The sequence below is a fragment of the Gopherus flavomarginatus genome, chromosome 4 (genome assembly GCF_025201925.1).
Source record: "Gopherus flavomarginatus isolate rGopFla2 chromosome 4, rGopFla2.mat.asm, whole genome shotgun sequence".
NCBI lineage: Eukaryota > Metazoa > Chordata > Testudines > Testudinidae > Gopherus > Gopherus flavomarginatus.
The window spans coordinates 49,897,792-49,916,549 of record NC_066620.1 but is presented as its reverse complement, the minus strand read 5'-3'; the positions used below and the strand labels follow the sequence as shown (position 1 = coordinate 49,916,549).

The following is an 18,758-nucleotide window of genomic DNA, read 5'->3' as shown; positions in this document are numbered from 1 at the left end:
CAGAGTGATAGGTTCCATGCCTCAGCAAAGGAGCAGGCTCATCCACACCATGGTGTGCAGCTACATGTGGCTGCCTCCCCACTACCAGAGCCTTCCCCTGCAGCGGGGAAACCCACCTGCCTGGCACAGGGGGTGTGCTGGGGCTGGAGCCATGCCGCCCACTAGGCACTCTGGGGCCGGGGCACATGGGGGCGGAAGGGTAGGGGTGAGGCCTCGGACAGTTCACCTGCCACCCATGGGGAAAAGGCTTAGGCAGTGAGATGCTATACTGCTAAAAACAGCAGCGTAGAAAGGGGAGGCACTGCTTGAGTGTGTGGAGAGCTGTGTAGGGTATATACTCCAATGCTCTGGCATGTCTTTACTCCATATGCCTAAGCAGTGCCTCACCACCTACACTGTTATTTTTACCCATGCTACAGGGGTGTATGTATGCAATAGGCTGCTCTAAGTGTAGACATAATCTTAAAATTAAAACCTTTATCATTAATAGTAGAAGATGACAGATTACATAACTATCCAGTGTAAAGATCAATGGTTGGAAGTAGTATATGAAGTGCACAGTCAAAGAATATAGAAGTACCTGGTGGAGGCAGGTAGCCATGAAAAAGGACACTGCCACATGATGAGCGTTCCAGCTCTTCACATAAGAGTAGTCTTCTTACTAAACAAAATATATATAAACATCAAAAGCAAAGAACTTCAATTAAGTTTTATTTTCTCAAGCTTCATTTAAAGAGATAGATGAGATTTTAAAAATATCTACTTGAATATTGTCAACTTCAGCACAGATAAGTTCAGCAGTCTTCTGGCTCATAATTGTCCCAAATCTTGGAATCATGAGTAGGTTATTATTATGGCAGCGCAACCATTAGGAACCACATAATTTTAATGCAAACATTTACCTAGAGGAGTGATTCCATAAAATTCAGCTTCATGCCTGAGAACATTAATACTCACTCCCCTGGAAAAAAACAAAAACAAAAACACAAGAACAAAGGAAAGCAATGCCTTGAAATCACTTTTTTCCCCCCTTTGAAAAAAGAAGATTGATTTTTTTTAAACTAGGTATTATATCTTGGAGGATCATAAAGTAAAAACTAGAAGTGTGAGTTCACACAATAAATATCAGACCTGAACCTCCTTATTTTAATAACTGAACACAACATTTCCACCTCAGAGCTGGACTCAGTCTTTAGCAGGAGATACAGTAATCTTTATGGGTACAGATCACTCCATTAAAGTTAAAAATACAGAAAAACCCACAACAAAAGATTTGATTGAGAAATGTATTGTACTGAAATGGTTTAAATATATGAAATTGTATTCAACTGAAGTTTAATAAATTCTGTCCATTCTGTCACCTGCATGAAACATGGAACTAAGGAAATAGGACCTGAGTTCCGATTGATCAGTGGAATTAGAAAACACCTATCAAAAAGGATTTTAAAATTTCCACCCATGTGAACTGTACTGAGAGGTTTTTAGAAGAATTAGAACTTCTTACCGTAAGTCCAGCTCCTTTGTACGAAGAAAATTTAAAATGGGTGCAAATGCCGCTGGATCTCTATCAATAAATATCTACAAATAAAGATAGTTAATTTATTCTTTTTTGCATTAAGAGTTTGCTTTTGACTAACAACTATATTATCATTCTTTTGAGGTGCCCATCAGTTTCATGTCCCATAATCAGGGCCGGTGCTTCCATTGAGGCGAACTAGGCAATCGCCTAGGGCGCCAGGATTTTCGGGGGGCGGCATTTTGCCAGGGGGGGCGGCAGGCGGCTCCGGTGGACCTGCCGCAGTCATGCCTGCGGAGGATCCGTTGGTCCGCGGCTCTGGTGGAGCTGCAGCAGGCACGCCTGCGGACGGTCCACTGGTCCCGCGCGGCTCCAGTGGACCTCCCACAGGCACAGCTGCGGCAGCTCCACCGGAGCCACGGACCAATGGACCCTCCGCAGAATTGGCTGCGGCAGCTCCACCGGAGCCGCGGGAGCGGTGCGCGGGGTGGCGAAACGGCCGTGCGCCTATGGCGCGAAAAACTCTAGCACCGGTCCTGCCCATAATGATATGTGGTAGGTGACCATGTGAGGCACTCAACTCATAAGATTTAGCCCAGAATGTTTAGATACAAACAATATAAGAAGTTTCTGCCCTGTGTCTATACAGCAATTAAAAACCCATAGCTGGCCTCTTCCAGCAGACTGGAGCTCGGGCTGCAGGGCTTTTTAATTGCAGGGTGGAGTTCTGGGCGCAAACTGCATCCTGAGGACCCTCCCACCTCACAGGTCCTAGAGTGTGGGCTGCAGCCTGAGCCCAGAAGTCTACCCTGAAATTAAACAGCCTTGCAGCCCAAGCCAGCTGATTTGGGCCAGCTGCAACTGTCTAACTGCAGTGTAAACATATCCATAGAGTACACACTGCAGCCCTGACTCTTAAACACACACCCCAACCCTACTGCAAACAGAGTTTTTACCTGGAAAAGGAAGTCCACTAGGGACTTTGCTATTGATTTTATGTGGAAGGGACTCAGATACTAAGGAGATGAACAGCAGTATAAACCTCCATAATAGATTTAAATTTTTCAAGTATATCTCAAAAGATTGAAATTTTGCTTGACTCTTTGATGAAAAAGCAAATTATAATTAATTATTGTCATCACAAATGTCATTTCAAGGTCAAGAAAAGTTTGTGTGCTTGGGCTAATATACTTTTTTTTTTTTTTTTGAAGTGTAAGCCTCCCCTTCCATTATTGATATGACTGTAGTTCACAAGTTTGATTAAAAGAAAAAAGTTTATTTGTAAATGGAGTAAGTATCACATATTATGCACTAAGAACAGGAGTACTTGTGGCACCTTAGAGACTAACAAATTTATTTGAGCATAAGCTTTTGTGGGCTAACACCCACTTCATCGGATGCATGCAGTGGAAAATACAGTAGGAAGGTATATATATATATATATATATATGAAAAAACATGAAACAATGGGTGCTACCATACACACTATAATGAGTGATCAGTTAAGGTGAGCTATTACCAGCAGGAGAGAAAAAAAACTTTTTGTAGTGGTAATCAAAATGGCCCATTTCCAGCAGTTGACAAGAAGGTCTGAGGAAGGGATGGGTCATACACAAAGTAAAACTATTTCCCCATGTTTATTTTTCCTCCCTATGGTTCCTCACATCTTTTTGTCAACTGCTGGAAATGGGGCATGTTGCTTACCTCTACAAAAAGTTTTTTTTCTCTCCTGCTGGTAATAGCTCACCTTAACTGATCACTCTCCTTATAGTGTATACGTTAACACCCATTGTTACATGTTCTCTGTGTATATAAATATCTTCCTACTGTATTTTCCACTACGTGCATCCGATGAAGCAGGTGTTAGCCCACGAAAGCTTATGCTCAAATAAATTTGTTAGTCTCTAAGGTGCCACAAGTACTTCTGTTCTTTTTGCGGATACAGATTAACACGGCTGCTACTCTGAAACCTGACATTATGCACTGCAGATGCAAAGGACTGTTAAAGTTACTTTGCAAAGTTGTTTGTTGATATTACATTTAGCAATAGTTTTCAATGTCATGCGCAGGCTCAACTGTTAAAGAGACCAGATGGATAAGGTAATATCTTTTATTGGACCAACTTCTGTTCATGAGACAAGCTTCCAAGCCATGATTTTTAGTGTCTAGCAGAATAATAAATTTAAGCTTCGAGGCTCACTTGAAAATGCTGTGCAGGTTTCCTTTGAGGATGAAGAATGATAGGTCAGATATAGATTGATTGCTTCGTGAAAAATGTTCACCAACAGAGACACTGGATTTAAGTTTTATTACAATAATCTGTAACCCACTAATCCCCTCTTTTTGTCCCATGACTGCAGAGGTATTAATGAGCCACTCAACTGGGAATGGTCCCTTACAATATGTGCTAACTACTTACGTTAAATAATCTGTTCCACTCTGCATTTTGCTGTGATGCTGGGAGTAACTTTCCCAGACTTGAAGAAGAGTGTTATGTGGCTTGGAAGCTTGTCTCTCTCACCAACAGAAGTTGGTCCAATAAAAGGTATTACCTCACCCATCTTGTTTCTCTAATATCCTGGAACTGACACGGCTACAACCACACTGCACACAAGGCTGAATTTTGTAAATTAGGAATATATTTTCTGATTATGGGTCCCTCAGTTTAAAAGTATTAGTTTTTAACAATGAGCAAAGCAATTAGCAAGTTTAAACCATTTGTTTCTGAGTATGTAAAGGGAGATGTAAAGAAACATTGGTGTAGCAATATGCACATTCCTTTATCTTCCTTTTTTATCCATATTAGAATGGAAACAAGGGCCATGAAAAGAAAGTAGGCAAGAGGATCTCTTTCCTCCTGTTGTTTGTTGACCTTCATTCAAATGGTCACACCTGCAAAACTTTACTTCACCTACCTAGACATACCCTATTTCCCCTCAAATCTAAAAGCCTTACTTTCTTTCAAATCTATGCTATCTTTCAGGGCAGTTAATACTTCCAAAACTTGTGTTTCCCATACTGGAAACCTGAACAATTTAACTGATAGTGTTTGAAGTAAAAAAAGATACCCATACCAAAAGAAAAAGCACAGAACTATGCTTGCTCTGGGCATTCACTATGAAGCCATTCATTATGCATCCTGTTCTGAAAGTTCACTGTGAGGTTCCTTCATGATGTATGAAATATCCTATTCAGTTTATATGGGTAACATTTTCAAATGTACCTAAGTCATATAGGGTCAAAGGGACTTAGAAGTCTGTGCCCCATTGACTCCTAAATGACTTGAGCACTTCTGAAAATGTTACCATTAGCTTTTTAATTAAAATTGACTTTTTTGGGTCTTCTGGTGGTGGTCATTTGATGGAAAAATGACACTGGCATACAGGGGGCTGAGAGTGTAATATAATATCTCATTGAAAGATGACAGAGCCAGAAAGAGTTCATTAACTCACAGACTGACCTGACCCATGGCTGAACATTTAGACTGGTTAGGAAGATAGTAAATGAATAGAGGTTTGAAATGCAGGCCTGCATTGTTAAGAGATAGAAGGGAAGCTGTTTGCTCAGGTTTAGTGATGTAAGCAAACAAGTCTTGTCTATTGCTATAGCTCTAATTCAAAGATCAAAAAAAGGAGTATTAGTATTTAGGAAGACACTTGAGGGAAATTGTATTACTGTCTATATGTCTCTTTGAAGATTGTGGTAACCTGTATCTGAACTGTTTAATGGATAAATTATCCTGTGCTAATTGCCATGAGATGTTTGGAAGAAGGAAAGTTAAGCCTATTGTTTTCTCAGGCCAAAAGGCTGCAGGAAATGTATAAAAACCCTGGGACATGATCCTTCTTCATCTCAGATCTGCTTTGGTTTCAAGAGAGGGAAACCTTAAGCCATAATAAGGATTGAGATCCCCAGTCACTGACTGGAGTCACCCTGAATATGGACATTGGACTATAACCTATGGACTATTTCTAAAAGGACTTTTGGCAACTACAAACTCATCTCTGCTATGTACCTGAACCTCAAGTCCGTATATATACATATATATTGATCTTTTAAACAACACTCACTCTTTTCTAATAAATTTTAATTAATAGATAAGAATTGGTTATAAGCATGTATTTTGGGTAAGATTTAAGTTAGCATTTGACCTGGGTCTGGGGCTTGGTCCTTTGGGATCAGGAGAACCTTTTCTTTTATATGAGGAGATAAGATTTTCAGCAATCGTCGTCATATCTGACATGTTGTGTCTGGATGGAGGCCTAAGGCTGGGCATTTTAAGGGGACTGCACTGTCTGGACTTCTGAGTAACCAGTGAGGTATTATAGAAGCTGTTTTGTGCTGGCTTGGTAAATCTAAGTGTTGGAATATCCACCAGCTTCTGGGGTTTGTCTGCCCCATTCTGTTTGCAGTTCACTCTAACTGAGTAACCTCAGCTGGCTCCCACAGGCAGCATCGTCACAGAGGGTCAGATGTTAGTCTGCTGTATTTACTGTATCTATAGAACTGATCTATGTATCAATAATACTCTGTCATTTTAGAACTATTAGTATGAGCTTCAGTATAGAAGTTACTTCAGCTAAACCGACCCAATTTGGAAATAAGTATTCATTCTTATAAATTATCAGTAGCATTACTCACAGCACCAGTTTCATCTTTAAGTGTTGAAATTCTTCCACTCAGTAAACTGAAAAGCATAAAATATTTGTTTTGAGTTATTATGCAGTCTAGAAGGAGAGAGCATTAAACATGTTGTAGTAAGATGAGGCCTTGAAACATAAACTCTTGTGTCAGAGGCCCAGTCTGAGGCCTGAAGACTGAACCAAAGTACTTCCAGGCACTGCTAAGCAAAAGCTGGGCTGTGAACCAGAGGTAGGCCCCAGATGGCAAGAAGAGGGCTGCTAGAAGGTGCATCCACACATAAGTGCTAATAAGAGGAACGTGCGCCAAGATGGCACCAGAACACTCCACAGAGATAACGAGGAACAGGCAGGTACATCTTAAAGACAGCGTCAAAAAAACAGAACGATGGCTAGATCTGTCTGAAACAACATGATCAAAGGAGGAGACAGCCCCCAGTAAGTCACGGGGCTGTACCTCAGTACATCAGTAGGGATGAGTAATCTGTCCTGTAACTGTATAAAAGTAGGTCCCAGACAGCACATCTCTGTCTGGCCTAGGAGGCAGTGGAAAGTCCCGCCACTGACTAAGCCGATCCATTGCTGGGGGCACAAATTCGTCGTATGTTTTGTAGAATCTATGGAAAACTATTACTGTGCTTCGTTTGACAATAAACCTGGCTCGGGTTCTTTCATACCTTACTAGAGTGTGGTCTTTGGGGGTTCTCTCGGGGTTTGCTGTGTCAGCTATCTGCGCAGAACTGGGGCAGCACACAAAGGGAACACTCACACAGCCAATTGTTATCATCATCGAACAAGAGCACAGCACCACACCAGTAGCTACTGACAACACACATGCAGAAATATTCTAATACTCCATTATACAAATAACCCAACTGTATTTCCATGACTCAAAGTTAGAAATCCCCTAATAACTGAGCAAGTGTCAAGCTCCAAATCTTCCAGGCAGTTTGACTCCATGAATTCTTCATGATCTCTGGAAGGAAATTAATGAAAAACTCATCCAGACACCGTTTTGTTGGAGCTCTGATTTATACTCCAATGTTATTGTACTAGCATAAAAATTAGCTATCTGCTGAGATCCTTTAGCATGGAAGATAGAGAGTTGCAGGACAGGAAGGGGGTTGGTTCCCTGTGCTGCCTCCTCCTCCGTATGGCATAGAACAGGAGGACATCTCCCTGGAACTCCATTTACTTCACGGTTTCAGTGTAGCTGCCAGAGATATTGCTGCCCAGCAACCTCATTCACTAGGATTCTTCTTTCATCCTCTTCAAACATGAAAGGCAGAAAGCCATGGTGACGTGAAAATTCCACCATCGCTTATCTCCCTCTGTGAAGATACCAGCTGCCAGGGATAGGAACTTGGAGTTCTGACAGCCTGTTGGTAAGTGAAGGCATGGTGGATTAGCCACTGGGCTGACGGGGCCTGTGCTCAGGGGCCCTGGCCAACCGGGGCTCTGGAAAAAATTTGCCCCTGGATGGTGGAAGCCAGGAGCCCCACCTTGCCAGGTGGGAGGGAGACACCCTCATGCCCTGCCCCATGGTAGCAGCATCAGGCAGGAGGGGTGGGGGATCCTCCCCCAGAAGCCCAAGCCCAATCCCGTTCCCCGGCAGAAGCTGCAGGACAGGGGAAGCCTCTCTCCCTCCCCCCTCAGCAGAAGCCGCAGGACGGGGAAAGTCCCCCATAGCAGACCCCATCCCCAACAGAAGCCAGTGCTTCCCACTCATCCCCCGGCAGAAGCCACGGGGTGACAGGGGAAGCCCGCGCATCCAACCCCGCCCTCCGGCAGAAGCGCTGGGCAGGTAGGGTGCGACAAGCCCCTGTGTCCCAACTCTGGTCCCCCTCAGAAACACAGGGGAAGCTCCAGCACCCAGCCCCCCACTGTGGCCCTGGGACTGGAGCAGCTCTCACTCCCCACTGCGCCCTGCAGTGCAGGGGACAGAGTTTCTCTGGCCTTGGGGCCACGGGGGCAGGGAAAAGTGGGCAGAAAGGAGCAAAAGACGTTGCAAGGCTGCAGTGGGAGGCAGAATGGGTGGGACCCTGGGTGAAACAGAGGTGGGCAGAAAGGTGTGGGGCTGTGGACAGGGCCACAGGCAGAAGACGTGGAACGGGGGCTGCCTGAAGGCAAAGGAGTGGGGAAGGTCCCCCCACTTGCTCTGGCCCAGGGCCCCAGGAAACCTTAATCCGCATGTGCTTGAAAGGTAGTCGAGGAAAGAGAGTGTAGCTGGAAGAAACCATGATTTTTCCTAAAAATAATGATGAAAAGCCCAGTATATTTGGGAGGGTTAGAAGTGACTGACAAGCTTCTTTATTGTTCTGATTTGGAAGGCTACTTCCTGTAAAGAGCAAGAAATACTATTTTTTAAAAGATAACATATTGAAAATTCTCTCACATATGAAGACAAAAGAATTTAAATATCTAACTTCTAACTCTCCTAAAGGAGTAGCACGGTATACAAAATAATGTATGTCATGGAGAAGGTAAATACGGTGCTCCTATTTATCCCTCTCACGATACAAGCACAAGCAGACATTTAAAATGAAATTTGAAAGGCAACGCATTTCAAACCAATAGAAGGATTTTTAACAATGCATAATTAATATGTGGAACTTATTGCTACTAGATATCATTTTAAGGCCAAGTGTTTGCTAGGAGTCAAAATAGTGAGACATGAGAATATCCACAGTTTCATTAGATAGGATAAAATAATTTTTATAGAGGATAATAAACCCTCACATTCAATAAGCTAACAACTGACTCATTGGAGAAGGATGGAGACAGAAAAACTGATCATATGGACAGTTTATTCCTTCCTCCCGACCTGGCAATATTTTTTATACGCTATGAGTAGACCAAAAAACAAAACAAAACAAAAAAACGAGGGGAAAAACTGTGTGTCAAATTCATAATGGGGAAACTCTTACAATTTTAATTAAAGAAGCATACTGTGCAACAGCAGTGGAGAAGGTGGATACTGCTGATCTAATGCAGGTCTGGCTCAGCTTCACCCACACACTGACCCTCCCACCCACAGCATGAGTATCTCAGGAAGATGAATGATCCCTTCACCATTCCATCCTCCTCCTTTGCTCTGCCCCAACACTGACAGCAGGAGGGAGTTGTAACTGAGGCCTTGTCTACACTGGCGCTTTACAGCGCTGCAACTTTCTCGCTCATTGTAATAACCTTAGTCCCAGATTTGGACCTTAGCGTCCAAAATATGGGGGTTAGCATGAAAACCTCCAAGCTTGGTTACCAGCTTGGACCTGGTACCTGCTGCCACCACCCAAAAAATTAGAGTGTTTTGGGGCACTCTGGTCCCTCTGAAAAACCTTCCCTGGGGACCCCAAGACCCAAATCCCTTGAGTCTCACAACAAGGGAAATAATCCTTTTTCCCTTCCCCCCTCCAGATGCTCCTGGAGAGATACACAGACACAAGCTCTGTGAAACTACACAGAGTGACTCCCCCTCTCTGCTTCCAGTCCTGGAAACAAAAAGTACTTTCCTCTTCACCCAGAGGGAATGCAAAATCAGGCTAGCCACTTCAACACACACAGATCTCCCCTGATTTCTTCCTCCCACCAATTCCCTGGTGAGTACAGACTCAATTTCCCTGAAGTAAAGAAAAACTCCAACAGGTCTTAAAAGAAAGCTTTATATAAAAAGAAAGAAAAATAAGTACAAATGTTCTCTCTGTATTAGGATGATACAACACAGGGTCAATTGCTTAAAAGAATATCGAATAAACAGCCTTATTCCAAAAGAATACAAATCAAAGCACTCCAGCACTTATATTCATGCAAATACCAAAGAAAAGAAACCATATAACTTACTATCTGATCTCTTTGTCCTTACACTTGGAAACAGAAGACTAGAAAATAGAACTACTTCTCCAAAGCTCAGAGCAAGCAGGCAGCCAGAAAACAAAGACCAAGACACTCAAATCCCTCCACCCAAAGTTGAAAAAATCCGGTTTCCTGATTGGTCCTCTGGTCAGGTGCTTCAGGTGAAAGAGACATTAACCCTTAGCTATCTGTTTATGACACGCCCCCCAAATTGCAGACAGTGGGGAAGCTCACTGGCGGCGATTTCCTTCTAGAACTTGAAAATAAACAGATTAATACAACACATACACCTTTACATATACTCCTAAGTATATAACTAACAGACTTCTACATTTTAAGAACACTTTTTAACTACTGAATTCTGGGAAACTCTCACGGGAGAGTGCATCAGCTACTTTGTTAGAAGCTCCTGTGATGTGTTGAATTTCAAAATCAAAATCTTGGAGAGCCAAACTCCAACGAAGAAGTTTCTTGTTGTTCCCCTTGGCAGTATGAAGCCACTTTAGTGCAGCATGGTCAGTTTGTAGTTGGAACCGCCGTCCCCAAACATATGGGCGTAGCTTTTCCAGGGCGTACACAATGGCATAGCATTCCTTTTCACTGACTGACCAGTGACTTTCCCTCTCAGACAGTTTCTTGCTGAGAAACACGACAGGATGGAAGTTGTGATTTGTTGCTTCCTGCATGAGCACCGCTCCTATACCACGCTCAGATGCATCTGTGGTTACTAGGAATGGCTTGTCAAAGTCCGGGGCCCTGAGCACAGGGTCAGACATGAGCGTTGCCTTAAGTTGGGTAAAGGCCTTTTGACACTTATTAGTCCACTTAACTGCATTTGGCTGGGTCTTTTTGGTCAGGTCGGTCAGTGGGGCAGCGATTTGGCTGTAGTGTGGTACAAATCGCCTGTAGTATCCGGCCAAGCCTAAGAAGGATTGGACCTGCTTCTTGGACTTTGGGACAGGCCACTTTTGGATAGCATCCACCTTGGCCTGTAGGGGGTTTATGGTTCCTCGACCCACCTGGTGCCCCAGGTAAGTCACTCTGTTTTGGCCTATTTGACACTTTTTGGCCTTAACAGTTAGTCCTGCCTGCCTGATGCGCTCAAAGACCTTTTCCAGGTGTAGTAGGTGTTCGGGCCAGGAGTCTGAAAAAATGGCCACATCATCGAGGTAGGCAACTGCAAATTCTCCCAGTCCAGCTAGTAGACCATCTACCAGCCTCTGGAAGGTGGCGGGTGCATTTCGAAGGCCGAAAGGAAGGACATTGAATTCATACACCCCCGCATGGGTGACGAATGCTGACCTCTCCTTGGCAGGTTCATCTAGTGGTACTTGCCAGTACCCCTTGGTTAAGTCTATTGTAGAGATGAACTGGGCACGTCCCAACTTTTCCAATAGCTCATCGGTACGTGGCATTGGGTAGTTGTCCGGACGAGTTACAGCATTTAGCTTACGGTAGTCCACGCAAAAGCGTATTTCCCCATCTGGTTTGGGTACCAGAACCACTGGAGATGCCCATGCACTGGTAGATGAGCGGATTATACCCATCTGTAGCATGTTTTGGATCTCCCGTTCTATAGCAGCTTGGGCATGAGGAGACACTCGGTAGGGTGGGGTTCTGATTGGGTGAGCATTACCTGTATCAATGGAGTGGTATGCCCGTTCAGTCCGTCCTGGGGTGGCTGAGAACAATGGGGCGAAGCTAGTGCACAGCTCCTTGATTTGTTGCCGCTGCAGACGTTCCAGGGTGGTTGAGAGGTTCACCTCTTCCACGCCACCGTCTTTTTTCCCGTCGTAGTAGACACCGTCAGGCCACTCAGCATCATCTCCCTGGACTGTAAACTGACAAACCTGTAAGTCTCTGGAATAGAAAGGCTTGAGAGAATTAACATGGTACACTTTAGGCTTTAGTGAGGAATTGGGAAATGCTATGAGGTAGTTTACAGCTCCCAGGCGCTCTTGGACCGTGAATGGCCCTTCCCATGATGCTTCCATCTTATGGGCCTGTTGCGCCTTCAAGACCATAACCTGGTCTCCTACCTTGAAGGACCGATCTCTGGCATGTCTGTCATACCAGGCCTTTTGCTCTTCCTGAGCATCCTTTAGATTCTCTCTAGCAAGGGCTAAAGAGCGTCGGAGGTTGCTTTGTAGGTTGCTTACAAAGTCCAGAATGTTAGTTCCTGGAGAAGGCGTAAACCCCTCCCATTGCTGTTTCACCAACTGTAATGGCCCCTTAACCTCGTGACCATACACAAGTTCAAATGGTGAAAACCCTAAACTGGGATGTGGTACAGCCCTGTCGGCAAACAGCAACTGCTGCAACACTAGGTCCCAATTATTGGAGAATTCGTTGATGAATTTTCGTATCATGGCCCCCAAAGTTCCATTGAACCTTTCAACCAGGCCATTGGTTTGATGGTGGTACGGGGTGGCAACCAAGTGATTCACCCCATGAGTTTCCCACAGTTTTTCCATGGTCCCTGCCAGGAAATTAGACCCTGAATCTGTAAGGATGTCAGAGGGCCAACCTACCCTGGCAAAGATGTCTGTTAGGGCCAGGCACACAGTGTTAGCCCTGGTGTTGCCTAGAGCTACTGCTTCTGGCCATCGGGTAGCAAAGTCCACTAAAGTCAGTACGTACTGCTTTCCTCTGGGCGTCTTTTTTGGGAAAGGGCCCAGAATATCCACAGCTACTTGCTGAAATGGGACCTCAATTATGGGGAGTGGCTGGAGAGGGGCCTTGACCTGGTCTTGGGGCTTTCCCACTCTTTGGCATACCTTACAAGACCGGACATACTTGGCAACGTCCTTGCCCATCCCCTCCCAGTGGAAGGACTTCCCCAACCGGTCCTTGGTTCTGTTCACCCCAGCATGGCCACTGGGATGATCATGGGCTAAGCTTAAGAGCTTCCCCCGGTACTTAGTTGGAACCACCAACTGTTTTTGCGGCTGCCATTCTTCCCGGTGTCCACCAGAAAGAATTTCCTTGTATAAAAGTCCTTGGTCTATAACAAACCGGGATCGATTAGAAGAGCTGAGAGGCGGTGGGGTGCTCCGTGCCGCCGCCCAAGCTTTCTGAAGGCTGTCATCCGCTTCCTGCTCAGCCTGGAACTGTTCCCTTGAGGCTGGGGTCACCAGTTCTTCCTCAGACTGTGGACTTGGGCTTGGTCCCTCTGGAAGCGATGTAGGTGATGGGGTTGTTTCCGTTGCTGGTGAACCGCTCTCCGCTGGTGCACCTGAGGGTATTTCAGGCTCTGGCTGAGCCTTTTGGGTATGGCTGTCTGTTGCTTCTGCCAGTTTTGGCTCGCTGGCGCCCTCTGGCGTTGAGTTTGAAGATGGGGTTGCACTTGCTGGTGCTGGTTGCTGTTCCAGTTCCGGGCCTGGGACTGGAGATGCTGGGTCTGTTTCAGTGGTAGGCATGGAATCCGGGTCCACTACCTCTGTCTGGGTCTCTGGTAACACAGACGGGGCCTCTGTGGACGGTTCAGGAACAGGAATGGGTCTGGAAGCTTGCCTGGTTTGGCTACGTGTAACCATTCCCACTCTCTTGGCCCGCCTCACCTGGTTGGCCAAGTCTTCCCCCAGTAGCATGGGGATAGGATAATTGTCATAGACTGCAAAAGTCCACATTCCTGACCAGCCTTTGTACTGGACAGGCAGTTGAGCTGTAGGCAAGTCTACAGCTTGTGACATGAAGGGGTAAATTGTCACTTGGGCCTTTGGGTTGATGAATTTGGGGTCAACGAAGGATTGGTGGATAGCTGACACTTGTGCCCCCGTGTCTCTCCACGCAGTAACCTTCTTTCCGCCCACTCTCAAATTTTCCCTTCGCTCCAAGGGTATTTGAGAGGCATCCGGGCCTGGGGATCTTTGGTGTGATGGTGGTGTAATGAATTGCACTCGCATGGTGTTCTTGGGACAGTTGGCCTTGATATGTCCCAGTTCATTACACTTAAAGCATCTTCCATCTGATGGGTCACTGGGCCGAGGTGAGTTACTGGAGACTGGTGAGGTTGAAGGGTAGGGTATCTGTGGCTTTACTTGGGTGGTATGTGGGGTCTTTGGCTGTCCTCGGTTGTAGGGTTTATGGTCTGTGTGCCCCCTGGGGTAATCGTTCCCCTTGACAGTAGCTTTCTTGCTTTCTGCCAGTTCCATCCATTTGGCTCCAATCTCCCCCGCCTCAGCGATATTCTTGGGGTTTCCATCTTGTATGTACCGTGTGATGTCTTCAGGAACACCATCCAAGAACTGCTCCATTTGTATGAGGAGGTTCAGTTCTTCCAAGGTTTGAATGTTGTTTCCTGTTAGCCAGGCCTCATAGTTTTTTGCAATGTAGTAGGCGTGTTTGGGAAATGACACCTCTGGTTTCCACTTTTGGGTTCTGAAGCGCCGACGGGCATGATCTGGGGTTATCCCCATCCTGTATCTGGCCTTGGTTAGAAAAAGTTTATAGTCATTCATTTGGTGCTTAGGCATTTCAGCTGCCACCTCTGCTAAAGGTCCACTGAGCTGTGACCTCAATTCTACCATGTACTGGTCTTCGGGAATGCTGTACCCAAGACAGGCTCTTTCAAAATTTTCCGAGAAGGCCTCGGTGTCATCACCTGCCTTGTAGGTGGGAAATTTCCTGTGCTGTGGAGCAATATTTGGCGCCGGGTTGTTAGGGTTGGCTGGCACATGCAGCCCAGCTTTTGCCAACTCCAGTTCATGTTTTCTCTGTTTTTCCTTCTCTTCATTCTCTTTTTGTTGTTTTTCCATTTCTTTTTGTTGTTTTTTCCATTTCTCGGTGGTGGGCCAACTCTTCTTCTGCTTGTTTCCTTCGGTAGGCTCTCTCTTCTTCTTCTAGTTTTCTTTTGTGTGCTGCCTCTTGGGCTGCCTGTTCTCTTTGGAAGGCTGCCAGTTTCATGCTTTCTTCCTTTTCTTTCATCTCCATCTGTCGCCTGTGTTCAGCTTCTTTGATTTGTTCTTCGGCGTCAATTTTTGCCTTAGAAGTCATGGTTCCTGTTTTCTTGTGTTGGGGTGCCCTCCGGTGTTTATCTTCTGAACTGCAGGTTCTGTTGCCTCCTGAAGTCTGCCTAGCAACAGTGCTTTTTTCCTTTTCTCTCTCTAGCTAATGTTCAATGAAAGGAAACCAGAAAAACCACTTCATTTGCATGCATATAAGTGCTGTTACTTGCCTCCTAATGGGAGGGCTATTGCATGACAAAAGATGCTCAACAGCCTCTTAATGGCTTCTCGCTTAACATGCAAGCCACAAACTGCCAGAGAGAGCAGAAAAAAAAAAATTCTCTCTGGTTCCCTTTTAAAACCAACTGTTTCTCTCTGCTAAAAAGCCCTTAGCAGAGAAAAGAAAAATATAATATTCCTACTGGCTTCTGGATTCTGTCTATCTCCCACCCACTGCCACCATGTAATAACCTTAGTCCCAGATTTGGACCTTAGCGTCCAAAATATGGGGGTTAGCATGAAAACCTCCAAGCTTGGTTACCAGCTTGGACCTGGTACCTGCTGCCACCACCCAAAAAATTAGAGTGTTTTGGGGCACTCTGGTCCCTCTGAAAAACCTTCCCTGGGGACCCCAAGACCCAAATCCCTTGAGTCTCACAACAAGGGAAATAATCCTTTTTCCCTTCCCCCCTCCAGATGCTCCTGGAGAGATACACAGACACAAGCTCTGTGAAACTACACAGAGTGACTCCCCCTCTCTGCTTCCAGTCCTGGAAACAAAAAGTACTTTCCTCTTCACCCAGAGGGAATGCAAAATCAGGCTAGCCACTTCAACACACACAGATCTCCCCTGATTTCTTCCTCCCACCAATTCCCTGGTGAGTACAGACTCAATTTCCCTGAAGTAAAGAAAAACTCCAACAGGTCTTAAAAGAAAGCTTTATATAAAAAGAAAGAAAAATAAGTACAAATGTTCTCTCTGTATTAGGATGATACAACACAGGGTCAATTGCTTAAAAGAATATCGAATAAACAGCCTTATTCCAAAAGAATACAAATCAAAGCACTCCAGCACTTATATTCATGCAAATACCAAAGAAAAGAAACCATATAACTTACTATCTGATCTCTTTGTCCTTACACTTGGAAACAGAAGACTAGAAAATAGAACTACTTCTCCAAAGCTCAGAGCAAGCAGGCAGCCAGAAAACAAAGACCAAGACACTCAAATCCCTCCACCCAAAGTTGAAAAAATCCGGTTTCCTGATTGGTCCTCTGGTCAGGTGCTTCAGGTGAAAGAGACATTAACCCTTAGCTATCTGTTTATGACACTCATGGATGCGAAAAAACACCTCCCTGAGCGCAGCAAGTTACAGCGCTGTAAAGCGCCAGTGTAAACAGTGCCCCAATGCTGGGAGCGCGGCTCCCAGCGCTGTAAGCTAATCCCCACGGGGAGGTGGAGTACCTGCAGCACTGGAAGAGAGCTCTCCCAGCGCTGGCGCCACGACCACACTCGCACGTCAAAGCGCTGCCACAGGAGGTGCAAGTGTAGCCATACCCTTATGTTTTTTTCTGTAATCAAACTCTCAGAGTGGTAATGATATAAAATGCTTTTTAAATGCTTAGTAATTCTACTTAGTAAAATATGTAAATATTTGAAATACCTGGAAAAAAAGGAGTCTGGAATCCACATTAGTGTTTGTCTTGAGGTGCTGAACCTGTAAGATCAAAAATTAAAAGAAAAAAAAATATCAAGCATTGCACATACAGAGTATCAAGTTGAGTTTTCGGTTTTTTCAAGACTGCTTAAAAGAAGGCTTAGGGTACGTTACACTGCAAAAAAAGACCCAGGGCAGTAAGTCTCAGCGCCTAGGTCCACTAATTTGGGGTCAAGGCTCATGCAGTGGGGCTAAAAACAGCAGTATAGATATTTGGGTTTAGGTTGGAGCCTGGGTTCTGAAACCCAGCAAGGGGAGTGGATCTCAGCCTGAAAGTCCACACTGCAGTCAAGCCAGGATTATAAATTAGGGATGCATCACTTGAAAGTAACAGAGGAGGAGAAGGACCTTGGAATATTGGTTGATCATAGGATGACTATGAGCCACCAATGTGATATGGCCATTAAAATAGCTAATGCAGTTTTAGGATGCACCAGGCAAGGTATTTCCAGTAAAGATAAGGAGGTATCATTATACAAGGCACCGGTGAGACCTCATCTGGAATAGTGTGTGCAGTTCTGGTCTCCCATGTTTGAGAAGGATGAATTCAAATGGAACAGGTACAGAGAAGGGCTACTAGGATGATCCGAGAAATGGAAAATCTGTCTTATGAAAGGAGACTCAAAGAGCTTGGCTTGTTTAGCCTAACCAAAATAAGGCTGAGGGGAGATATGATTGCTCTTTATAAATACAATCAGAGGGATAAATATCAGGGAGGGAGAGGAATTATTTAATCTCAGTACCAATGTGGACACAAGAACAAATGGATATAAACTGGACATTAGGAAGTTTAGACTTGAAATTAGTCCAAGGTTTCTAAGCATTAGAGAAGGGAAGTTCTGGAACAGCCTTCCAAGGGGAGTAGTGGGGGCAAAAGACATATCTGGCTTCAAGACTAAGCTTGATAAGTTTATGGAGGGGATGGTATGATAGGATAGACTAATTTGGGCAATTAATTGATCTTTGATTATTAGCAGGTAAATATGCCCAATGGTCTGTGATGGGATGTTAGATGGGGCGGGATCTGAATTACTACAGAGAATTCTTTCCTGGGTGCTGGCTGGTGAGTCTTGCCCACATGCTCAGGGTTTAGCTGATCACCATATTTGGGGTCGGGAAGGAATTTTCCTCCAGGGCAGATTGGCAGAGACCCTGGAGGTTTTTAGTTTTCCTCTGCAGCATGGGCACAGGTCACTTGCTGGAGGATTCTCTGCACCTTGAGGTCTTTAAACCACAATTTGAGGACTTCAATAACTCAGACATAAGTTAGGAGTTTGTTACAGGAGTGGGTGGGTGAGATTCTGTGGCCTGCATTGTGCAGAAGGTCAGAAGGGATCATTATGATCATCTAAAGTCTATAAGTCTATCAACAAAACAGAAGATGTGCAAACACTGAAATGCTCCTCCCACTGATTTAACTCTCTGGCTATGCTGACATAATAAAACCACCTCAAAGAGAGGCAAAGAACTTTTTGCGACATAGTTAGAGCAACAATGTAATTAAAGAGGCTTATGATCGTCGACATAACTTAAGTTGACTTAACTCTGTAGTGTAGATATGACCTTAGTACTCTTAACATCTGTGTGTTTACACAGATTGACTTGCAATTTGTTATGCTTTGTGGGAGTGTAGGGTAGAGTTAATTATCCAAACGTGGGAACATTTGGGCAAGGGGTTCCTAAAATACAGCCTCCACTAAGAAAAAAAAACCAAAAAAAACAGCAACACTGATTCATCTAAAGCATGCAATTCCAATAATCTCCTCTAAATGGCTCCAGAATTGAGGAATCTTTGAAGACAACATCATTAAGTGAAGCTATTGTAGACAGGAAGGGGCTGAACAGAGGAAATTTGAGGGTAAAGTTCCAAAATACTTTATACAATAAATGGATACATTTCATGATGTCTCTAAAGAACAAGTATTTTATGAATTCATCCTTTTTCTGGCTTTGCTTCATATTTTCAGTGCCTACATTTCCTATTTATTGAAGGAAAATATTACTTTCTACCACTGCAAAAAGTAGAAGCACAAAGATCGTATAAAAAAACTCCTCTGTACTATAAACAGTGAAGACTGTGTGTAGTCAT

The 18,758-nt window shown here is 44.5% G+C and overlaps 1 protein-coding gene across 6 annotated transcripts in view; it reads right to left on the bottom strand.

Moving 5' to 3' along the window:
* Positions 1 to 18,758, bottom strand: part of KCTD3 (potassium channel tetramerization domain containing 3) — a 60,233-nt gene that overhangs the window by 33,653 nt on the left and 7,822 nt on the right. For all 6 annotated transcript variants that reach the window (XM_050950216.1, XM_050950217.1, XM_050950218.1 and 3 more), the window contains exons 2-6: positions 16,616 to 16,669; positions 6,158 to 6,203; positions 1,505 to 1,578; positions 903 to 961; positions 581 to 661 (exon numbers count right to left, since the gene is read on the bottom strand). In XM_050950216.1, coding sequence (XP_050806173.1) covers positions 581 to 661; positions 903 to 961; positions 1,505 to 1,578; positions 6,158 to 6,203; positions 16,616 to 16,669 — 314 coding nt within the window. The remainder of the gene's footprint in view (positions 1 to 580; positions 662 to 902; positions 962 to 1,504; positions 1,579 to 6,157; positions 6,204 to 16,615; positions 16,670 to 18,758) is intronic.